This window comes from Jatropha curcas, chromosome 10 (assembly GCF_041381405.1).
Source record: "Jatropha curcas cultivar XTBG-Jc1 chromosome 10, XTBG_Jcur_1.0, whole genome shotgun sequence".
In the NCBI taxonomy this organism is placed as follows: Eukaryota; Viridiplantae; Streptophyta; class Magnoliopsida; order Malpighiales; family Euphorbiaceae; genus Jatropha; species Jatropha curcas.
Window position 1 is genome coordinate 7,963,874 of NC_143160.1, and position 25,173 is coordinate 7,989,046.

At 28.6% G+C, this 25,173-nt stretch overlaps 2 protein-coding genes and 4 long non-coding RNA genes across 9 annotated transcripts; all 6 read left to right on the top strand.

The window, feature by feature from the left end:
- The first annotated feature begins 7,031 nt into the window (after positions 1-7,031).
- LOC149493017 (uncharacterized) lies at positions 7,032-7,843 on the top strand. The gene is made up of 2 exons (XR_016322832.1): positions 7,032-7,166; positions 7,648-7,843. It is a non-coding gene; the product is annotated as an uncharacterized LOC149493017 (long non-coding RNA).
- A 1,142-nt stretch (positions 7,844-8,985) lies between these two features.
- LOC149493018 (uncharacterized) lies at positions 8,986-11,637 on the top strand. 2 transcript variants are annotated; one of them, XR_016318591.1, is made up of 3 exons: positions 9,011-9,230; positions 9,428-9,510; positions 10,901-11,637. It is a non-coding gene; the product is annotated as an uncharacterized LOC149493018 (long non-coding RNA). The 2 variants fall into 2 exon arrangements; XR_016318590.1 differs by lacking the exon at positions 10,901-11,637 and having other exon boundaries at positions 8,986-9,230; positions 9,428-9,800.
- A 3,285-nt stretch (positions 11,638-14,922) lies between these two features.
- On the top strand, positions 14,923-15,883 carry LOC149493019 (uncharacterized). The gene is made up of 2 exons (XM_089715582.1): positions 14,923-15,128; positions 15,217-15,883. The coding sequence occupies exons 1-2, from the start codon at positions 14,993-14,995 to the stop codon at positions 15,681-15,683; spliced, it is 603 nt and encodes a 200-aa protein (XP_089571708.1). The 5' UTR covers positions 14,923-14,992; the 3' UTR covers positions 15,684-15,883.
- A 2,003-nt stretch (positions 15,884-17,886) lies between these two features.
- Positions 17,887-18,785, top strand: LOC149493020 (uncharacterized). The gene is made up of 2 exons (XR_016322812.1): positions 17,887-18,105; positions 18,590-18,785. It is a non-coding gene; the product is annotated as an uncharacterized LOC149493020 (long non-coding RNA).
- Positions 18,786-20,076: 1,291 nt separating this feature from the next.
- Positions 20,077-22,731, top strand: LOC105641955 (uncharacterized). Of its 3 annotated transcripts, XR_016318593.1 has the most exons (3): positions 20,128-20,302; positions 20,501-20,583; positions 22,411-22,731. It is a non-coding gene; the product is annotated as an uncharacterized LOC105641955 (long non-coding RNA). The 3 variants fall into 3 exon arrangements; XR_016318592.1 differs by lacking the exon at positions 22,411-22,731 and having other exon boundaries at positions 20,077-20,302; positions 20,501-20,771; XR_016318594.1 differs by lacking the exons at positions 20,128-20,302; positions 20,501-20,583 and adding an exon at positions 21,145-21,884.
- A 1,435-nt stretch (positions 22,732-24,166) lies between these two features.
- LOC149493021 (uncharacterized) lies at positions 24,167-25,116 on the top strand. Its single transcript, XM_089715571.1, has 2 exons — positions 24,167-24,375; positions 24,464-25,116. The coding sequence occupies exons 1-2, from the start codon at positions 24,240-24,242 to the stop codon at positions 24,928-24,930; spliced, it is 603 nt and encodes a 200-aa protein (XP_089571697.1). The 5' UTR covers positions 24,167-24,239; the 3' UTR covers positions 24,931-25,116.
- The last annotated feature ends 57 nt before the right edge of the window (positions 25,117-25,173 follow it).

Sequence of the window (25,173 nt, forward strand, 5' to 3'; positions counted from 1 at the left end):
GCTGTCGTTGGGTATATACAATAAAGTATAATGCAGGCGGTTCTATTGAAAGGCTCAAGGCGAGATTAGTTGCAAAGGGATATACTCAATCATATGGCATTGATTATACGGAGACATTTGCTCCAGTTGCCAAGATGAATACTATTCGAGTTTTGCTGTCATTAGCGGCAAATCGAGACTGGCCATTAAAACAATTTGACGTGAAGAATGCTTTCTTACACGGAGAACTATCTGAGGAGGTTTATATGGATTTGCCAGAAGGATGCTTGATTGAAAATTCAAAAGGCACAAAGGTTTGTAAATTAAAAAGGGCGCTGTATGGTTTGAAGCAATCACCACGAGCCTGGTTCAGAAGGTTCACACAATCGATGACAGCTTTCGGTTATCGACAGAGTAACCAAGAGCACACTTTATTCTTTAAAAGGAACAATGGAAAAATTACAGCGCTCATTATTTATGTCGATGATATGATAGTTACGGGAGATGATCTGGAAGAAAGAAGAAGGTTGCAAGAACATTTATCAAGAGATTTCGAAATGAAGGATCTTGGTTGTTTAAAATACTTCCTAGGAATTGAGGTTTCAAGATCAAGAGCAGGAATCTTCTTGAACCAACGAAAATATGCATTGGATTTGTTGAAGGAGACAGGAATGACAGGATGTAAACCAGCAAATACTCCAATAGAAGGAGGATTGAAGTTGTGTGTGGAAGAAGATCAAACTCCAACTGACAAAGGACAATTTCAGAGATTGGTAGGGAAATTGATGTATCTCTTACATACAAGGCTAGATTTAGCATATGCTTTGAGTACGATCAGTCAATTTATGCATAATCCGGGTAAACAACATATGGATGCAGTAACACATATCTTGAGGTACATAAAAGCTGCACCAGGAAAGGGAATTTTGTTCCGGAAAAACTCAACTGAACAAGAAATTCAAGTTTACACAGATGCTAATTGGGCAGGTGACATTGGTGATAGAAAATCTACATCTGGATATTTTACATTCGTAGAAGGGAATCTTGTCACATGGAGAAGTAAGAAACAGAATGTGGTAGCTAGATCGTCTGCTGAAGCTGAACTTAGAGGAGTTGTACTTGGACTTTGTGAAGGATTATGGATAAATCTTCTTCTTGGAGATTTAGGATTTGCATCTGCTCGTCCAATTAGCTTGTACTGTGATAACAAAGCAGCATGTGATATTGCCCATAATCCCATACAACATGACAGGATGAAACATGTAGAGGTAGATAGATTTTTTATCAAGGAAAAGCTGGATAATAATGCCTTAAAGGTTCATAAGATTCAGTCTGAAAACCAATTAGCAAACATTCTTACTAAAGCAGTGACAAGTCAGATTTTCTTAAAATGTCGTGACAAGTTGGGAATGTGGGATATTCATTCACCAACTTGAGGGGAAGTGTTGAGATTTGTCTATTAAAGAGATAGATTTGTTTTTTGTATTTAGAGAATGTATATCTTTAGAATATCTGATATACTTGATTTGTGTAATCCTCCTTCTTTTACGTTGTTTATCTCCTATAGTTTAGGAACTGATGTATTATATATTAGAGAGGTCATTCCTTGTAACAGAAAGTTGATATAGAATGAAATTCTGAAATTTGACTGAATATGAACTTACATGGATATTAGCATCAACACCTTTCTCCAGTCTCTTGTTTAAAATTGACAGTTTCTGTAACACCCCTTCCCGGTCCACCCGTTAACCCGAATAAACCGAGCCGAGATGCTACAACACTGGTTGACTGTATGATTAGACATGCTGATATCATAATACTGAATATTTATATACATTATACAAATGTTCAAAATGAGATGGGCCCAACTGTGTGCCCTGTACATGCCATGAAAGAATAATAAAAAATACATATCAAAATAGGGAGCTACCCTGAAGACCGTGTCTTCTGTAGATGAACTTTAGCAGTTGTAATCCGACTCTCTATGAACCAGTCTCAAAACCTGCGAGTTAAACAGGTAACTCGCTGAGCTATTACAGCTCAGTGGATATCTCAATATAAAATAAACAAATAAACACATACATATGTCAAAGAACCATGTAAACACATAATATAACACAGATAAGCACACAAATCATGACATGATCAGTTTACTTTGATGGTCTTTCTTTCTCTTTATTATACTGTATGATTAAGTCAAAATATCTGGATGGCTCCATAAGGTTATAGCGAAACCGAAGTGATAAGATAAACTGTATGAAATTGTATGCTATAGGCCCCGAACCGGATTCGCCTATGCCCGTATTGTCCGTTTTGGTGCCCCTAACCGGATTTGCACCGCACGGTTTAATCAAATCCACTCAACGGCCTGTAGCCGGAGTTCCAAACTGTATGGGGCGCAGATCTGCTATTCTATGTCGCGACATAGCCTTATCTACATGGTTTCTACCTAACCTCAATGGAGCTTAAGATTAGCATGTCAACAATGTAACACAATAGCACATAAATGGTTTCACAACGTCATAGTTCATCATATTGATTTGCTCTGATACCAAAATTTGCTTACATGTTGTTTGAATCCATGTTCTTATATTATATTTTTGTTTTACAATGATTGGATGCATGTATGTTGAGCAAAGGAATGTAATTGTATGGAAAATGAAGTCCAAAATGCATGAAACCACAAGTCGCGAGCGCACAGGGACAAGTCGCGAGCGCGAGATGCTTCCCAAGGAGAAGTCGCGAGCGCGTCTTCAAACCTTGCGAGCGCGCAAAGTGCAATTGAGAGTCAGAGAGGTTTCTGGCTCAAGTCGCGACCGCGTATGTGAAAGTCGCGAGCGCGAGATGAAGTCGCGAGCACGCTTGTGTGATTCGCGGGCGCGAGATGCGCACACTGAGAGTCAGAGAGCTTCTGGCCAAAGTCGCGACCGCGTATGTGAAAGTCGCGAGCGCGACTTGCTTTCCAGACCGCGCGGGCGCGCGACGTGTTTCCAGATTGTGCAGTCTGTGTTCTTTTGGCCATAACTCTCAATATACAACTTCAAATTGAGTGATTCAAAAGCCCACGTAAAGATAACATATAGAGGAACCAATAACTCTTCTATGACAATTCCTAATTCCATCATTAAATGGGTTCAAAATCAAGATGAAGTTGCTGGTAAAATTTCCAGCAAACTCTGTTTCCACTTCATATACTCATCCCTTGTTTTCACATCATATCCAATCTTCTCACTCAACAATAAGCAACATATCATCTCACTAGCAACACGCCATACAATTTACATGCAAAGAAACTAGTGAACAACATGAGATATCAAACCTTGACGTCAAAAGCTTGAACTCTGTTTCAGCTTCTCTTTTCTGCAGCTTTTGAACTTTCTTCTCCTATACACAAGAATTCTCATAACAAGTCCTAAACTTTTCATGCAAATAAGTCCACTTATCATCCATTCTACCCCAACCAGGTTTGGTTCAACCCGACTCAACTCAAGAGGATGTTACAGTTTCTATAAGCCCTTTGCTTGCATAACAACAACAATGGCTAAGAGCAACAAGAAGGTTGCGGTGATCCTCCAAATCATAATTCTGATTTTGGCTCTGCACCTATCATCCATAACTGCTCGGCAACATCCTAGTAAGTATATATTGCATCTTATTTATCAATCCAACCATTATTTTTCATATAATATGAGTAATTAATTAATATAAGTTTATCAAATTATTTCAATTTCAGAATTAATTTTCAAAAATGAATTCATTTGGCATATGAAATAAAATGATCCAATTTGACAGCTATTTGAATGACATATATATGATTTATGGTGTTTGTAGAAAGTTGCATAGATGCATGTCCAGGCAAGTCACCGCCCGGAGGACCAGGGATGCGCACATAAGAAGCTCAAAATTTAAATTATGCCAGCAATTACACCTAATTCTTCTTTTTTTATAATGTTTGAACTACCGACTCTAAGCTTGTATTTAAGGCTCTTGAAATCCCAAATGATGTAATAGTTGTCATGTAGAAGTACGTGGATTAATTTTTTATTGAAAATATATAAAATGAGTAAATAACACATACGAATAAAATGAACTAATTAAAATTACTTGGTCCATTTTGTGTTGAAGATAAGTCAATTCCTTATAAGTCTAAATTATTAAATGAAATTATTAATTAAATTTGATTTTAAAATATTAACTACCAATTATAGCCGTGTGTTATATTATATAACAATAAATTTAAAATATATTTAATATTTTATTTTGTAAATTATTAGTATTTTTTTAAAGAAAGTTATTAGAAATTCATCAATAAAGAACATTATATGGATATGCCATAATATTATTATAGGATTAAAAAAATATAAATATAGATATTTAAAATCTTTTATTTGGAAGAAAAGATTAATATTCCACGCAAAATAACCACTTAATTAATTTTCAAATAGAATGACAAAATTATCAACTATTATTTGGTATTAAGGTTTGTTAAAATGCATGTCATGGTTAATGAATTTTATCAAATTTCCTATAATCTTAAAAACACTAATTTACTATTTATCCTTCACTAACATAAAATTCAACAAAATGGCAAACTAGTTAACATAATAAAATTATAGGGACCTAAAAGTTCAACTTTTAAAATAAAGATTTTGACTTGTAAATGACGTTAAACATGAGGTAATAAATAATAATCAATCCTTAAATATTCTTAATTACTATATTATATTATAAGGATGACCATTTTTTTATTTTAGCTTTTAATGAATAATATTATATTAATATTATAATATTCCACTTGGACTCAATTTGAGCATAATATTCCACTTGGACTCAATTATATTATATCCCAATTCCTTTTCTTTTTAATCTCATTGTAACTGATAATCAATTAACAGAGAAAAAAGGAAAAGAATTCTGAATTCTCTTTTTTTTTTTTTTTTTTTTTTTTTTTTTTTAATTTGTACATGAGGAAGAAGATTAACTATGATTTCTTTTAACGAAATTAATTATGATACTTATAGGAATAGATGCTCGGTACATAAATGCGGACCCCAGTAGACCACAAGGAGGAGGACCAGGAAAACACGGATAATCGAATCGATATCCCTTCGGAGGCTTACGTGAGATGCTCAATATAATGTGCAAATGATATACTGGGAATGTTATATAAACAACTTAACTAGTATGTTTTATTTTATTTTCCTTGGTCTTTTTCTTCGGGTTTGTCTTTTAAATTCTACAATTGTATTAGAAATAAGTCAATTACATCAGTCACTTGCCTTGGTGTGCAAGTGTGTTTTGACTTTCGATATTATTGCCAATAAATATGTTTATTTTTTTAAATTTATAGGCGTTTAATATTATAATTAATTTCTATATCAATGATATTTATTTAATTAATTTGATTTAATAATAAAAGATATTCATATTCAAACTAAGATATAAAAAAATTAATAAAAAAAAAAGAAAAATAGCAAATTTTCATATCAATTAAGATATAACATAATTATATGATAAAAAATTTGAATTTTAGTGTTGACTTAGGTCAAGTCATTGTTATTTTCCCTTTGCCTGTGGGCAACTGAATCTGCCAAACAAATTTCCTTTTTCCATTAGAATACTCCTTTGCCGTGATTAATGGCAACAACACCGATTGCTAAATAATGACTTGACCTATGGTAGTCACTGTTTAGAACTTTAGATATAATGTAGAAAAGGAAATGCTATTATTGAATATTAACCATTGTACTTTTATTTATTTTTAAATAATAAAATATGATTTCAGTTGCATTGGGATATTTAGATAATTTAATATAAATAAATAAAAATTTTCTATTTTTTTCCATTATTTTCTTTTCCAAATCAGAGAGATTCATATAATATGTCCTTATGGAAAATAAATAAAGTATTACTTCCTTCAATATTTTTCCTTCCTTATTCCCCCCCCCAAAAAAAAAAAAACTATTTTCTAAATATTTTCCGTGGTAACATTTTTCTTTCTCTACATACTTTTTCGGGCGACCTCTATTAAATTATGTAATTCCTTCAACCGTATTTTTTTAAAATTAAAAGCATATAATATTATGAAATGAATAATTTCACTATATCATCCATCCAAACATTATTACAATTACGATTTTTAATCCTTAAATCATAGATAAATATAAAACAAAATACATAATATATACTTATATATATATATATATATATATTAAATTCCTATGCCATGCTTGCGAATTTTTAGTATGTAACAAAAATTACATTATAAAATTGTTAATTACCACATTTATTTCAAAAAATAAAATTTTATTTGTGCAACATTATTTACTTAGACTGCTGAAATTTTTTCAAATTTTTATTTTTTCTAAATTTTTTTTTTAGAGTCAAATGATGATTTAAAAATGATGAAAATATTTTTTTTGTTGTAATCTCATCCTTAATTTTCAGTTAGACGATTATTATTATAAAAGGTCGAAATTATGTGAATCAACAAAAAGATCAAAATAAAGTGAATCTTTGATGTTCTGTTATATTAGACCCATTTTTTCACAAAATATAAACATTTTTTTTTTTTTTTGCAATTTTGATGACTTAAATTTACTTCATGTCATCTTAGAAAATCCCTTTATGTTATTTTCACTTCAAAAATGAAATTAATTATGATAATAGTTGCAGGGCCTTCTTGCCAGACGGACGCGTGTGAGAGTGATCCAAGTCCTGGAGGACCAGGGAGGCGTTGATTATCCAGTGCATATCCCATCGGACGATTAAAAGTTAAGACAGAAGCCCAAGATATTATGCAAACGACCAGTAGTATTATATACATAACCAACTCAATTATAGTTTTTTTTTTTTTTTATTTGAATATGTTATGTATGTAACTCTGGTTGTGAATAAGTTGTGGAATTAATAATAATTTAAGTTTTTAAAAAATGAAAATTTTGTTGAAGACTAAGAACTTGGGATCGTCATTGATAAGGACAATTATCTACCACAAGCTGTTTATAATTAGGAACCAAAATCTCAAAGGGTCATGCAAATTGCAGGAAGCTGCTTAATTTCAATCTTACGTATACAAAACATGCCTAATAATACTGATCACAAGGTTTTCATTTCCATCTTTATGATCTTCACCATCATCTTTCTTCTGATGGTGTCGCCAACGTCCGCTGGTCGGCTTCTCGAAGGTATGCATTTAATTCATTACTCCTTTTTTCATTATTATTAATAGGAAAGAAAAAGAATTGAATTCTAATTTTTGATATACGAGAATGATGAACTCTCACTTGTGATAATTTAGATATATCATCATTAATTTACAATTAATTGATGGAATTTAAAAATTTTCACCGACTTCATAAAATTTTTTTACTTGATTTAAATATATAAATTTTATCGGAACTTTAATTTTACGATTTTGAGATAACGATCTCATATATGTTTCATTGGTTTTTATTAATATGAGATTTAAGCCATTTAAATTTTCTTAAAAAATATTATTTAATTTATGAATTTTGTTTTCGAATTAAAAGATGAAATATAAAATTCTAAAATACATAGGATAAAAATCTAAGAAAATTTCATAAAATTCATGGATTTTACATTTTCTCAGTCTAAAGCACCTGTTTGAATTTTTTTTTTAATGAAATTAATTACTGATATTTGTAGACTGCATGATAAGTGCGTGCGGCGGTGGATCACCGCCAGGAGGACCAGGGAGGCGCAGATAATGCAATCCATATACGAATGCCATTAATTATAGTTTATTTTATTTTCCGGCTTGTACCAGTGCCCAACTCTTTATTAATAACAGTTGTAAATTTGTGATAACAAATTATATTAAGGACTATATGTTGGTATTATTTTCTTGATTAGCTAATCTTTTTTCTTTGGTCTTTAATAATAATTTTACTGTATTATTATTGCTTTTTAACTTTAGAAATTACTGTCTTTGAAATTATTTGTGGATGGCTTCAAATAAAAATTCTATAAATAAGAGAAATAATAATATGATATACATGAAATATTCAACTTGCAAAACCATTTTATTAAACAATTCAACTTGTAAAAATCGATTAATTAACACATTTTAAATAGTTGAAAAATGTGAAAATTATTGTTCTAAAAATTATACTAACTATATATTAAATTATATTTTGCATATAAAAACCAAAACCCTAAAAATTATTGTTATTAGTATGGAAATATGTACAATATCATCAAAATTTGCAAGTTAAAAAAAGACAAATCACAAAGATTAGGATATTATAAGATTAAAGTTACAAAATTTAGACATACCGGTTGTGGCTCAGTTGGCAATGCAGACTGTGCATATGGGAAGAGCTCTTGGTTCGATCCCCACTGAATGCACCTATAGATAGGGGTGATGAGCCTTAATTGTGACTAAGCCCCGAACCGGATTAAGCGGTCCCTGGTAATGGGTCCGAATACCGGTTTGGAAAACAACTAAGTTGTTTCCGTAATTTCCTTTATAACAAAAGACATGTTTTTCATTTTTATAAAATGACATTTTCATTATGAAAGTTATAATATCTATAAATAATTTTTTCTATAAAATATTTTTATTGAATAAATGAAAATATTTAAATAACATAAAAAATTATATTATGCTTTAATATATAATTAATTTTATTATTAAAAATATATTATATCCTTTATTTTAAGAAATTTTACAAAATGATAAAAATTGATATTATTATTATAAATAATTAGTAATTAACAAAACTTCAAAAATTTTTAAATAAAAATTTTCTAAATTTATTTTATAATATTTTATTTTAATTATGAATGTCATGAATAATGTTTGTGAAGTTTTTAAATTAAACTTTATAATAAAATTTTTTATTGTTACCAAGTAATTGCATTTTCCATTTTCCTATTTTCTATTTTTCATTTTTTAAGAAAACTGTTTTGCAATAAAGTAGAAAACTATTTTCTATAAGTAAATAGATCACAATTTATTTTCTTGGAGGACTAAGTTGTGATCTGAGTTAGTTGTGGAAGAGTAGGTATAAGTAGTTGAACACCCAAGATGAATAATGAACTTACATGGATATTAGCATCAACACCATTCTCCAGTCTCTTGTTTAAAATTGACAGTTTCTATAAGCTCTTTGCTTGCATAACAACAACAATGGCTAAGAGCAACAAGAAGGTTGCGGTGATCCTCCAAATCATAATTCTGATTTTGGCTCTGCTCCTATCATCCATAACTGCTCGGCAACATCCTAGTAAGTATATATTGCATCTTATTTATCAATCCAACCATTATTTTTCATATAATATAAGTAATTAATTAATATAAGTTAATCAAATTATTTCAATTTCAGAATTAACTTTCAAAAATGAATTAATTTGGCATATGAAATAAAATGATCCAATTTGACAGCTATTTGAATGACATATATATGATTGATGGTGTTTGTAGGAAGTTGCATAGAAGCATGTCCAGGCAAGTCACCGCCCGGAGGACCAGGGATGCGCTCATAAGAAGCTCAAAATTTAATCTATGTGAGCAATTACACCTAATTCCTCTTCTTCTTCTCTTTTTTCTTCTTCCCTTCTTTTTTTTTTTTTTTTTTTTTTTTTTTTTTTTTAAATGTTTGAACTACCAACTCTAAGCTTGTAAGAGTATCTTGAAATCCCAAATGATGTAAGAGTATTTTGGAAATCCCAGATTACATGAGAAAGACTGATTTGGATCAACAGTTGTCATGTAGAAATATGTGGATTAATTTTTTATTGAAAATATATAAAATGAGTAAATAACACATATGAATAAGATGAATCAATTAAAATCACTTGGTCCATTTTATTTTATGTTGAAGAAAACTCAACTTCTTATAAGTCTAAATTATTAAATGAAATTATTAATTGAATTTGATTTTAACATATTAACTACGTGTGTTATATAAATAACAATAAATTTAACATATTTTTAATATATTATTTTGTAAATTATTAGTATTTTTAAAGAAAGTTATTAGAAATTCATCAATAAAGAATATAATATGGATATGCCATAATAATATTATAGGATTAAAAAATATAAATATAGATATTTAAAATCTTTTATTTGGAAGAAAATGTTAATATTCCAAGCAAAAATAACCACTTAATTAATTTTTAAATAGAATGACAAAATTATCAACTATGATTTGGTATTAAGGTTTGTTAAAATGCATGTCATGGTTAATGAATTTTATCAAATTTCCTATAATCTTAAAAACACTAATTTACTATTTATCCTTCACTAACATAAAATTCAACAAAATGGCAAAGTAGTTAACATAATAAAATTATAGGGACCTAAAAGTTCAACTTTTAAAATAAAGATTTTGACTTGTAAATGAGGTTAAACATGAGGTAATAAATAATAATCAATGCTTAAATATTCTTAATTATTATATTATAAGGATGACCACTTTTTTTATTTTAGCTTTTCCTTACAAATTTTGTTCTCCTCAGTTCTTCTATTAATTTTGTCTTTTGACTTATTAAAAACATTATAATATTATTTTATATAAATTTTGGTTCCTCCAAGTTTGAGATTATCACACCTGTCTCTGTCTATATATAAATTTAAAGCAGTAGCTATAAGTTGTGACATCCTATTTCATATTAATGAAAAAACCTGGAAAGGTTCAACTTGGGCTGCAAGTAAAACGACAGCTCCACAGAAAGTCTGGAATAAGAGTTTAAAATGAAAATTCTGTGGAAAATTATGGCCTTGATAAGGATAATTATCTACCACATATTGTTTATAAAAAGGACCATAATATATTGCTGCAGGAGAAGTTCCAAGCCATTCGGCTTTGTTTAAGATATGGCTAATAATGCTCATCACAAGGTTTTCATTGCTCTCTTTATATTTATCTTCATCATTTTTGCTCTGATACAGCCGTCAACCTCCGCTCGTCAGCTTCTAGGTATGTACGAGTACTGAGTTTTTTTTTTGTTCATTTTTTTTTTCCTTGCTTTGATATATTATGACTCAAAGTTTGGAGATGACTTTAGTACTATAGAAGAGCTGCTAGCCACCTTTGTTGAAAAAAAAAAAAAGTATAAAATTTAGTTTTGCTCAATTCCACGTCGGGGAGAAGAGCATGTGAGAGTGGTGGATTGGCTATAAAAAAGAAGCTAAGGTTTAGGTTTCTAAACACACAAAAAACACTTGAATGTATTTTATATTAGGGATTTAGAGCAAGTCTTTTGGAATCCCTTGGAGTATAAAATATTTGAGGTGTTTTGAGGGTATCGGGTAGAAAAATATTTTGTAATTGTGGTTGTAACAATTTGCCACGTAGTGAATATTTTTCTTGGTTGTCGTTTGGCAACGGCCGTGGTTTTTCTCTACTTGGGGAGTTTTCCACGTTAAATTATCGTGTTATTTATTCTCTTTAATTTCTCAGTTATTATTTTATTTTCTCATTTGTTCCTGCTTGAAGTCGGTCCGAAGGGCGGGAAAATAGCGATTTCCAACCAAGAGCAACTCTTTAATTGAGTTTCGATCTTCTGCTCAAGTTGTTTTTTTTTTTTTTTTTTTTTTTTTTTAATCTGTTGTAGTGAGTGTTAGAACATAATCAACTTGAATTCAGGATAGTTATTCGAAATCTTAGTGAAAGATTGGATTTGTTATCTCGTGTACTTTCATATGCAATTCTTCTAATTTCATTTAAAATTTAGATATTTAAGATAATTTTTCATTCGTCTGGTTCAAACAAGAATTAAATGAAAAATTTGAGCATAATATTCCACTTGGACTCAATTATATTATATCTCGATTCCTTTTTTTTTTTTTTTTTTTAATTTGCACTTGAGGAAGAAGATTATATTAAATTTAATAGTTACTTTTGCACTCAACAATTAGAGGTTTTTACTAAAAATTTTGGCCTTGTTCGTAATAAATTTTCATGTAGCCTTTAATGTTTTGACTAAGATCAAAACACTACCTCTATTATCTATAACTCGAGTCATTTAATGTTTATACTAACATTTAAAGTTTGATGAAATGTTGCTTTTTTTTAAATATTTTATAAACGCAGACAATTATTCAGGCAACTAACAATTACTGAAATAATTAATTTATCGACATAGCCTTTAATCATTAGTTGATACCTTATAAAGTTTCAACTAACTTTTTATTTTATTACTATATTTTGGAGCTTTTCGTATTAACAGGTGGTAACTGATTGATATTTATATTATATTAATCTCATAAAATAATAACTAATAAACTTTTTTTCAAATTAATATTTTTATATCATCATTTTATTCATAAGTAATTAAAGATAACAAATAATTATATGATTTCTTTTAACGAAATTAATTATGATACTTATAGGAGCGGCGCAACCCAGTGGATCAGTAGCAGAAGGACCAGGAAAATAAATAAAGTATTACTTCCTTCAATATTTTTCCAATATTTTCTTTTCCAAATCAGAGAGATTCATATAATGTCCTTATGGAAAATAAATAAAGTATTACTTCCTTCAATATTTTTCCTTCCTCATTCCCAAAAAAAAAAAAAAAAAAAAAAACTATTTCCTAAATATTTTCTATGGTAATATTTTTCTTTCTCTACATACTTTTTCGGCGGCCTCTATTAAATTATGTAATTCCTTCAACCGTATTTTTTTAAAATTTAAAAGCATATAATATTATGAAACGAATAATTCACTATATATCATCGATCCAAAAATTACTACAATTATGATTTTTAATCCTTAAATCATAGATAAATATAAAACAAAATACATAATATATACTTATATATATATATATATATATATATATATATATATATTAAATTTCTATGCCATGCTTGCGATTTTTTAGTATGTAACAAAAATTACATTATAAAATTGTTAATTACACATTTATTTCAAAAAATAAAAATTTATTTGTGCAACATTATTTATTTAGACTGCTGAAATTTTTTCAAATTTTTATTTTTTCTAAATTTTTTTTAGAGTCACATGATGATTTAAAAATAATGAAAATACTTTTTTTTTTGTTGTAATCTCATCCTTAATTTTCAGTTAGACCATTATTATTATAAAAGGTCGAAATTATGTGAATTAACAAAAAGATAAAAATAAAGTGAATCTTTGATGTTCTGTTATAATAGACCCATTTTTTTACAAAATAAAAACTTTTTTTTTTTTTTTTTTTGCAATTTTGATGTTCAAGTCATCACGACCAGGAGGACCAAGAAGATACGGATAATGAATCGATATCCCTTCCGAGGCTTACGTGAGAAGCTCAATATAATGTGCAAATGATATACTGGGAATGATATATAAACAACTTAACTAGTATGTTTTATTTTATTTTCCTTGGTCTTTTTCATCGGGTTTGTCTGTTAAATTCGACAATTGTATTAGAAATAAGTCAATTACATCAGTCACTTGCCTTGGTGTGCAAGTGTGTTTTGACTTTCGATATTATTGCCAATAAATTTTAAATATTTTGTTTTCGCATAAACTTACTGCGGAATGCTAACTGCAGTTACTAGATACTCCTTCTATGTCATTTGAGTGTTGTTTAAGATAATAATTGCACAATTAAATACTCTCCATGTAATTTCAAGAATTATTTAATATAATTACACAAAGATTAAAGAAATCAGCATTACCCACCAACAAGATATGAGTTAAGCTAGGTAAACGACCTCAATCCTTATAAGGATGAAAATACAAGTTCGAGTTCGATCCTCAAAAAGCTCATTTTGCTGGGACGACAAAAAATATTTACGCTCTACGGCTCAAGCGGATTACACATCATGATTATTTATATATAAAAAAAATCATTAGCCACAATATATACCAAAAATACAAGTTGTAATTAAATAAAATATCTTCTTTTTTTTTTTTTTGTCAATTCTCTAAATAAATGAATACTACGGAGATACCAATAGCGTGATATGGCTCAGTGTTATCAATTCAATCGGCTTAATTGAAATATGTTCAACTGTAAATGTCAAGAAAAAAATGGTGAAACTGAAAAAGATAATTAAGACTTAATTTTCTAAAATGATAAAGAAATGAAACAGATTTCTAAAGTAACACTTGAAATGAGACGGAGAAAATAGTTGACAAAAATAATTTACTTCACACTTTATTAATAAATTATAAAAAATTAAATTTCTAATATTATAATATATGAAACATGTAATCATATCCTCAAGTTTCTTTCCTTAGCAATATGAAGAGAGCAATCTTTTCATAGTAACTTGGTGCATTTTTCTTTTGAAATTGATTCAGCTACGCTTTGGGAGATGGTTAATCATATGTACAAGAATGGTTAGTTGGGATCCTGAGGCTTTGATTGCTGACATCCGAGAAAGATTAGCATTTTTTGGTCATTACCAGCTTATTCTTATTTATAGAGCTGCAAATATAGCAGCTGACCTTTTAAGCATGTTTCAGGAATATTTTCTCCGCCCGTTGGATTTGTAATCCTCCTATTTCTTTATCTGCAATTTTGTATTTAGATGCTAATAGGCTTTATCAATGAAATTATATTCATTCTGTTCAAAAAAAAAAAAAAAAAAAAAAAAATTGGTGCAGTTTTAGAAGTAATATTTCTGAAATATTATCTAACAATGTTGTATCCTAATTGGTAAAAGAAAAGTTTTCATCTTTGAATAAAACGTTGATGGTTAATCATTGACCTTGACTTTTAGTCAAGCAATATTTGTATTCTTGTTCCACAAAATCAATAACAGTTACATGTTCATGAGGGCACTAATTTATGAGCTCCAGAAGTTCAAAATAATAAAACAAAAAGAAGTTCGAGGTCCAGCTAATTCGTAGAGTCAGCAATTTAGGGAATTAGCTATATAGCAAAACTTCAATCTAGCGTGCAGTTGAAAATTATAAAAAAGGAAAAAAAAAAAAGTAGAGCCCACACCATCATCACTATATATATATAAATCAATATCCCCATTAGTTGCAGAACTTGCAAACTAGAAACCCAACCAGAAAACAAAATGAAGAATAATAATATTAATAACCGTTCTTCTTTCCTTATCATCAATTACTGCTTCCTCTTGTTTCTTGTTTTCCGCTCCATCCCACAAGGTCAAGCTTCAAGAAGATTATTAGAAGATACTAATTGTCCAAGCGGTAATATGTATATATTATTTGAAAATAATACTAATTTCTCTAATCTTTTCATATTTTAATTTCTGCCTGTAAATTCTAATAATTGCAGGCCAAGCGCCAAGTCCTACACCAGTAAATAAAGTAACGTACAAAAGCGAAACAAGAAATGGAGCTCATGCTGGTTTAGTTTGTGTTAATGGAGAACCAAGGTCTCAAAGTGGTACAGTGCATGATAAAGATGACAACCCAGTAATTGTAGGAGCTAATCATACTGGTTCCTCAACTGGTTACATTAATGATCCTTCTGGTAAGCCGAAGATACTAGCGACCAATACTACAGATTACCAAACTGCTATAATTAATGGCAGTGATGGAAAACCTAGATTTGAAGTGCACAAGTACAGCAATGGTACGGCTATAATATATGTTTTAGGCGACGATGGGAAGCCACTCTACAATATTAACTATTTGCCTCCGCCGGAAGGTGAAGGGTCAGGCATAACAGCTCCCGGCGGTTACTCTTTCACTCCTCAGATGTTGGAGGATCCGCCCTCTCCTCCTGGTAGTCCCAACTAACTACAAGGGAATAATGAAAAGTTTTAACATTAATAATATTATGTACAATTTTACCTTTCATATTTTATATTTAAGGTAATGGGAATTAATTATGCTTGCAGCTTGTTTATGGATTTGATAATCATTTTAGTCATGTACTCTGTCTTGATTATCAATAAGTATGTTCTTATTTCATTTGCAATTGAATTTGGTTTTGTTTATTTATGCATTTCACTGTTAATTTATGAGACAATAATTTAAGGGTTTGAACTCAAATTTTGCAATATATGTTATTCAATTAGTAAAAATATGACCAATTATATCGAGTTTTTAATTCGTATATTATTAAGACTTTATTCGTTAACAGCTTTTAAAGTAGTCAAAACGTATATTATGAAGTAAATTATTGCATATGACGCTTACAATCGTGAATTAAAATTTCAAGATATGAATGATTTTCCTCATTAATTGATTAATGTCTAATCATTTTGATAATAGTTGAACTTCATCACAAATTCAAACTTTGACCATCGCCTATATGTTCTAAGTTAATAGTTTCTAAGTAAATTATTTGCTAAAAATCAACAGAATCTAAAGGAATATTTTTTTTAATTTATAGGTGTTTAATATTATAATTAATTTCTATATCAATGATATTTATTTAATTAAATTGATTTAATAATAAAAGACATTCATATTCAAATTAAGATATAAAAAAATTAGTAAAAAAAGATAAATAGCAAATTTTCATATCAATTAAGATATAACACAATTATATGATAAACAATTTGAATTTTAGTGTTGACTTAGGTCAAGTCATTGTTATTTTCCCTTTGCCTGTGGGCAACTGAATCTGCCAAACAAATTTCCTTGTTCCATTAGAATACTCCTTGCCGTGATTAATGGCAACAACACCGATTGCTAAATAATGACTTGACCTATGGTAGTCACTGTTTAGAACTTTAGATATAATGAAGAAAAGGAAATGCTATTATTGAATATCAACCATTGTACTTTTATTTATTTTTAAATAATAAAATATGATTTCAGTTGCATTGGGATATTTAGATAATTTAATATAAATAAATAAAATTTTCTATTTTTTTTCCATTATTTTCTTTTCCAAATCAGAGAGATTCATATAATATGTCCTTATGGAAAATAAATAAAATATTAATTCCTTCAATATTTTTCCTTCCTTATTCCCAAAAAAAAAAAAAAAATACTATTTTCTAAATATTTTACATGGTAACATTTTTCTTTCTCTACATACTTTTTCGGGCGACCTCTATTAAATTATGTAATTCCTTCAACCGTATTTTTTTAAAATTTAAAAGCATATAATATTATGAAATGAATAATTTCACTATATCATCGATCAAAAAATTACTACAATTACGATTTTTAATCCTTAAATCATAGATAAATATAAAAAAAATACGTAATATATATATATATTAAATTCCTATGCCATGCTTGCGACTTTTTAGTATGTAACAAAAATTACATTATAAAATTGTTAATTACCACATTTATTTCAAAAAATAAAATTTTATTTGTGCAACATTATTTACTTAGACTGCTGAAATTTTTTCAAATTTTTATTTTTTTCTAAATTTTTTTTTAGAGTCAAATGATGATTTAAAAATGATGAAAATATTTTTTTTGTTGTAATCTCATCCTTAATTTTCAGTTAGACGATTATTATTATAAAAAGTCGAAATTATGTGAATCAACAAAAAGATAAAAATAAAGTGAATCTTTGATGTTCTGTTATAATAGACCCATTTTTTCACAAAATATAAATTTTTTTTTTTTTTTTTTGCAATTTTGATGGCTTAAATTTACTTCAAGTCATCTTAGAAAATCCCTTTATGTTATTGTCACTTCAAAAATGAAATTAATTGTGATAATAGTTGCAGGGCCTTCTTGCCAGGCGGACGCGTGTGAGAGTGATCCAAGTCCTGGAGGACCAGGGAGGCGTTGATTATCCAGTGCATATCCCATCGGACGATTAAAAGTTAAGACAGAAGCCCAAGATATTATGCAAACGACTAGTAGTATTATATACATAACCAACTCAATTATAGTTCTTTTTTTTTTTTTCTTTTTATTTGAATATGTTATGTATGTAACTCTGGTTGTGAATAAGTTGTGGAATTAATAATAATTTAAGTTTTTAAAAAATGAAAATTTTGTTGAAGATTATCTAACTTGGGATCGTCATTGATAAGGACAATTATCTACCACAAGCTGTTTATAATTGGGAATCCAAAATCTCAAAGGGTCATACAAATTGCAAGAAGCTACTTAATTCCAATCCTGCGAATATAAAACATGCCTAATAATACTGATCACAAGGTTTTCATTTCCATCTTTATGATCTTCACCATCATCTTTCTTCTGATGGTGTCGCCAACCTCCGCTGTTCGGCTTCTCGAAGGTATGCATTTAATTCATTACTCCTTTTATCATTATTATTAATAGTAAAGAAAAAGAATTCTAAATTCTAATTTTTGATATATGAGAAACATCAACTCTCACTTGTGATAATCTAGATATATCATCATTAATTTACAATTAATTGATGGAATTTAAAAATTTTCACTGACTTTATAAAATTTTTTTACTTGATTGAAATTGATAAATTATATCGGAAAGTTAATTTTACTATTTTGAAATAACAATCTATATATGTTTCATTGTTTTTTATTAGCAACGAGATTTAAGCCATTTAAATTTTTTTTTTAAATATATTATTTAATTTATCAATTTTGTTTTCGAATTAAAGGATGAAATATAAAATTCTAAAATACATAGGATAAAAATCTAAGAAAATTTCATAAATTCATGGATTTTACATTTTCTTTGTCTAAAGCACCTGTTTGAATTTTTTTTTTAATGAAATTAATTACTGGTATTTGTAGACTGCATGATAAGTGCGTGCGGCGGTGGATCACCGCCAGGAGGACCAGGGAGGCGCAGATAATGCAATCCATATACGAATGCCATTAATTATAGTTTATTTTATTTTCCGGCTTGTACCAGTGCCCAACTCTTTATTAATAACAGTTGTAAATTTGTGATAACAAATTATATTAAGGACTATATGTTGGTATTATTTTCTTGATTAGCTAATCTTTTTTCTTTGGTCTTTAATAATAATTTTACTGTATTATTATTGCTTTTTAACTTTAGAAATTACTGTCTTTGAAATTATTTGTTGACAGCTTCTAATAAAAATTCTATAAATAAGAGAAATAATAATATGATATACATGAAACATTCAACTTGCAAAACCATTTTATTAAACAATTCAACTCGTAGAAATAGATTAATTAACACATTTTAAATAGTTAAAAAATGTGAAAATTATTGTTCTAAAAATTATGCTAACTATATATTAAATTATATTTTGCATATAAAAACCAAAATCCTAAAAATGTTAGTATGGAAATATGTACAATATCATCAAAATTGCAAGTTAAAAAAAGACAATAGGTTATCACAAAGATTAGGATATTATTGGATTAAAATTACAAAATTAAGACCTACAGGTTACAACTCAGTTGGCAACGCAGGTTGGACATGTGGGAAGAATTTTCAGTTCGATCCCCACTAAACGCACCTGCAGGGAAGGGTGAGAAGTCTTAACTGTAATTAAACTCCTAGCCAGATTAGACGGTCCCTGTCAATGACATCCGAATACTAGTTTACACTAAAAAAAGTTACAAAATTCATTAGTGAATTTATACATTCAGTCTATTTACATGGAGGTTGAACTTTATAATTGAATTGATAAAATTGAAAAGATAAGGGAGTGTTTAACTAAGATTTGGAAAATAACTAAGTTGTTTCCGTAATTTCCTTTATAACAAAAGATATGTTTTTCATTTTTATAAAATGACATTTTCATTATGAAAGTCTTAATATCTATAAATAATTTTTTCTATAAAATATTTTCATTGAATAAATAAAAATATTTAAATAACATAAAAAATTATATCATACTTTAATATATAATTAATTTTATTATTATAAATATATTATATCCTTTATTTTAAGAAATTTTACAAAAATGATAAAAATTGATCTTATTATTATAAATAATCAGTAAAAAAAATTCAAAAATTTTTAAATAAAAATTTTCTAAATTTATTTTACAATATTTTATTTTAATTATGAATGTCATCAATAATGTTTTGTGAAGTTTTTAAAATAAATTTTATGATAAAAATTTTTAATTTTTTATTGTTACCAAGTAATCGCATTTTCCATTTTCTATTTTCTAATTTTCATTTTCTAAGAAAAATGTTCCGTAATAAAACAGAAAACTAATTTCTATAAGTAAATACACCACAATTTATTTTCTTGGAGGACTAAGTTAGTTGTGATCTGAGGTAGTTGTGGAAGAGTAGGTATAAGTAGTTGAACACCCAAGATGAATAATGAACTTACATGGATATTAGCATCAACACCATTCTCCAGTCTCTTGTTTAAAATTGACAGTTTCTATAAGCTCTTTGCTTGCATAACAACAACAATGGCTAAGAGCAACAAGAAGGTTGCGGTGATCCTCCAAATCATAATTCTGATTTTGGCTCTGCTCCTATCATCCATAACTGCTCGGCAACATCCTAGTAAGGATATATTTGCATCTTATTTATCAATCCAACCATTATTTTTCATATAATATGAATAATTAATTAATATAAGTTAATCAAATTATTTCAATTTCAGAATTAACTTTCAAAAATGAATTAATTTGGCTTATGAAATAAAATGATCCAATTTGACAGCTATTTGAATGACATATATATGATTGATGGTGTTTGTAGACAGTTGCATAGATGCATGTCCAGGCAAGTCACCGCCCGGAGGACCAGGGATGCGCACATAAGAAGCTCAAAATTTAAATTATGTGAGCAATTACACCTAATTCCTGTTCTTCCTCTCCTTTTTCTTCTTCCCTTCTTTTTCTTTTTCTTTTTTTTTTTATAATGTTTGAACTACCAACTCTAAGCTTGTATTTAAGGCTCTTGAAATCCCAAATGATGTAAGAGTATTTTGGAAATCCCAAATTACATGAGAAAGACTGATTTGGATCAACAGTTATCATGTAGAAATATGTAGATTAATTTTTTATTGAAAATATATAAAATGAGTAAATAACACATACAAATAAGATGAATCAATTAAAATTACTTGTTCCATTTTATTTTATGTTGAAGAAAAGTCAACTCCTTATAAGTCTAAATTATTAAATGAAATTATTAATTGAATTTGATTTTAACATATTAACTACGTGTGTTATACAAATAACAATAAATTTAACATATTTTTAATATATTATTTTGTAAATTATTAGTATTTTTTTTAAAGAAAGTTATTGGAAATTCATCAATAAAGAATATAATATGGATATGCCATAATAATATTATAGGATAAAAAAAATATAAATATAGATATTTAAAATCTTTTATTTGGAAGAAAATGTTAATATTCCAAGCAAAAATAACCACTTAATTAATTTTTAAATAGAATGACAAAATTATCAACTATTTTTTGGTATTAAGGTTTGTTAAAATGCATGTCATGGTTAATGAATTTTATCAAATTTCCTATAATCTTAAAAACACTGATTTACCATTTGTCCTTCACTAACATAAAATTCAACAAAATGGCAAAGTAGTTAACATAATAAAATTATAGGGACCTAAAAGTTCAACTTTTAAAATAAAGATTTTGACTTGTAAATGAGGTTAAACATGAGATACTAAATAATAATCAATCCTTAAGTATTCTTAATTACTATATTATATTATAAGGATGACCACTTTTTTTATTTTAGCTTTTAATGAATAATATTATATTTATATTATATTACATTATAAGGATGACCACTATTTCATATTAATGAATAAACCTGGAAAGGTTCAACTTGGGCTGCAAGTAAAACGACAACTCCACAGAAAGTTCTGGAATAAGATTTTAAAATGAAAATTCTGTGGAAAATTATGGCCTTGATAAGGATAATTATCTACCCCATATTGTTTATAAAAAGGACCATAATATATTGCTGCAGGAGAAGTTCCAAGCCCTTCGGCTTTGTTTAAGATATGGCTAATAATGCTCATCACAATGTTTTCATTGCTCTCTTTATATTTATCTTCATCATTTTTGTTCTGATACAGCCGTCAACCTCCGCTCGTCAGCTTCTATGTATGTACGAGTACTGAGTTTTTCTTTTTGTTCATTTTTTTTTCCTTGCTTTGATATATTATGACTCAAAATTTGGAGATGAATTTAGTATTATAAAGGAGCAACTCTTTAATTAAGTTTGGATCTTCTGCTCAAGTTGTTTTTTTTTTTTTTTTTTTATCTGTTGTAGTGAGTGTTAGAATATAATCAACTTAAATTCAGGATAGTTATTTGAAATCTTAGGAAAAATTTGAATTTTTTATCTCATGTACTTTCATCTGCAATTCTTCTAATTTCATTTAAAATTTAGATATTTAAGATAATTTTTCATCGTCTGGTTCAAACAAGAATTAAATGAATCAAACGGATTCATATAAAAACTTCAAATTTGAGCTTAACATTACACTTGAACTCAATTATATTATATCCCGATTCCTTTTTTTTTTTTTAATCTCATTGTAACTGATAATCAATTAACAGAGAAAAAAGAAAAAGAATTCTGATTTCTCTTTTTTTTTTTAATGAAATTAATTATTGATATTTGTAGACACCGCGATAAATCCGGAGCCCAGTGCATCACGACGAGGAGGACCAGGAGTACGCAGATAATCGAATCGATATCCCTTCGGAGGCTTACGTGAGAAGGTCGATATAATGTGCAAATGATATACCGGGAATGTTATATAAACAACTTAACTAGTATGTTTTATTTTATTTTCCTTGGTCTTTTTCTTCGGGTTTGTCTTTTAAATTCTACAATTGTATTAGAAATAAGTCAATCACATCAGTCACTTGCCTTGGTGTGCAAGTGTGTTTTGACTTTCGATATTATTGCCAATAAATTTTAAATATTTTGTTTTCGCATAAACTTACTGCGGAATGCTAACTGCAGTTACTAGATACTCCTTCTATGTCATTTGAGTGTTGTTTAAGATAATAATTGCACAATTAAATACTCTCCATGTAATTTCAAGAATTATTTAATATAATTACACAAAGATTAAAGAAATCAGCATTACCCACCAACAAGATATGAGTTAAGCTAGGTAAACGACCTCAATCCTTATAAGGATGAAAATACAAGTTCGAGTTCGATCCTCAAAAAGCTCATTTTGCTGGGACGACAAAAAATATTTACGCTCTACGGCTCAAGCGGATTACACATCATGATTATTTATATATAAAAAAAATCATTAGCCACAATATATACCAAAAATACAAGTTGTAATTAAATAAAATATCTTCTTTTTTTTTTTTTTGTCAATTCTCTAAATAAATGAATACTACGGAGATACCAATAGCGTGATATGGCTCAGTGTTATCAATTCAATCGGCTTAATTGAAATATGTTCAACTGTAAATGTCAAGAAAAAAATGGTGAAACTGAAAAAGATAATTAAGACTTAATTTTCTAAAATGATAAAGAAATGAAACAGATTTCTAAAGTAACACTTGAAATGAGACGGAGAAAATAGTTGACAAAAATAATTTACTTCACACTTTATTAATAAATTATAAAAAATTAAATTTCTAATATTATAATATATGAAACATGTAATCATATCCTCAAGTTTCTTTCCTTAGCAATATGAAGAGAGCAATCTTTTCATAGTAACTTGGTGCATTTTTCTTTTGAAATTGATTCAGCTACGCTTTGGGAGATGGTTAATCATATGTACAAGAATGGTTAGTTGGGATCCTGAGGCTTTGATTGCTGACATCCGAGAAAGATTAGCATTTTTTGGTCATTACCAGCTTATTCTTATTTATAGAGCTGCAAATATAGCAGCTGACCTTTTAAGCATGTTTCAGGAATATTTTCTCCGCCCGTTGGATTTGTAATCCTCCTATTTCTTTATCTGCAATTTTGTATTTAGATGCTAATAGGCTTTATCAATGAAATTATATTCATTCTGTTCAAAAAAAAAAAAAAAAAAAAAAAAATTGGTGCAGTTTTAGAAGTAATATTTCTGAAATATTATCTAACAATGTTGTATCCTAATTGGTAAAAGAAAAGTTTTCATCTTTGAATAAAACGTTGATGGTTAATCATTGACCTTGACTTTTAGTCAAGCAATATTTGTATTCTTGTTCCACAAAATCAATAACAGTTACATGTTCATGAGGGCACTAATTTATGAGCTCCAGAAGTTCAAAATAATAAAACAAAAAGAAGTTCGAGGTCCAGCTAATTCGTAGAGTCAGCAATTTAGGGAATTAGCTATATAGCAAAACTTCAATCTAGCGTGCAGTTGAAAATTATAAAAAAGGAAAAAAAAAAAAAGTAGAGCCCACACCATCATCACTATATATATATAAATCAATATCCCCATTAGTTGCAGAACTTGCAAACTAGAAACCCAACCAGAAAACAAAATGAAGAATAATAATATTAATAACCGTTCTTCTTTCCTTATCATCAATTACTGCTTCCTCTTGTTTCTTGTTTTCCGCTCCATCCCACAAGGTCAAGCTTCAAGAAGATTATTAGAAGATACTAATTGTCCAAGCGGTAATATGTATATATTATTTGAAAATAATACTAATTTCTCTAATCTTTTCATATTTTAATTTCTGCCTGTAAATTCTAATAATTGCAGGCCAAGCGCCAAGTCCTACACCAGTAAATAAAGTAACGTACAAAAGCGAAACAAGAAATGGAGCTCATGCTGGTTTAGTTTGTGTTAATGGAGAACCAAGGTCTCAAAGTGGTACAGTGCATGATAAAGATGACAACCCAGTAATTGTAGGAGCTAATCATACTGGTTCCTCAACTGGTTACATTAATGATCCTTCTGGTAAGCCGAAGATACTTGCGACCAATACTACAGATTACCAAACTGCTATAATTAATGGCAGTGATGGAAAACCTAGATTTGAAGTGCACAAGTACAGCAATGGTACGGCTATAATATATGTTTTAGGCGACGATGGGAAGCCACTCTACAATATTAACTATTTGCCTCCGCCGGAAGGTGAAGGGTCAGGCATAACAGCTCCCGGCGGTTACTCTTTCACTCCTCAGATGTTGGAGGATCCGCCCTCTCCTCCTGGTAGTCCCAACTAGCTACAACGGAATAATGAAAAGTTTTAACATTAATAATATTATGTACAATTTTACCTTTCATATTTTTTATTTAAGGTAATGGGAATTAATTATGCTTGCAGCTTGTTTATGGATTTGATAATCATTTTAGTCATGTACTCTGTCTTGATTATCAATAAGTATGTTCTTATTTCATTTGCAATTGAATTTGGTCTTGTTTATCTATGCATTTCACTGTTAATTTATGAGACAATAATTTAAGGG

Excerpts from the sequence above, each read along its gene's own strand:
- LOC149493019 (XM_089715582.1), top strand. The coding sequence starts at position 14,993 with ATGAAGAATAATAATATTAATAACCGTTCTTCTTTCCTTATCATCAAT. Across the intron at positions 15,129-15,216 it reads AGATACTAATTGTCCAAGCG|GCCAAGCGCCAAGTCCTACA; the intron begins GTAATATGTATA and ends TAATAATTGCAG.
- LOC149493021 (XM_089715571.1), top strand. The coding sequence starts at position 24,240 with ATGAAGAATAATAATATTAATAACCGTTCTTCTTTCCTTATCATCAAT. Across the intron at positions 24,376-24,463 it reads AGATACTAATTGTCCAAGCG|GCCAAGCGCCAAGTCCTACA; the intron begins GTAATATGTATA and ends TAATAATTGCAG.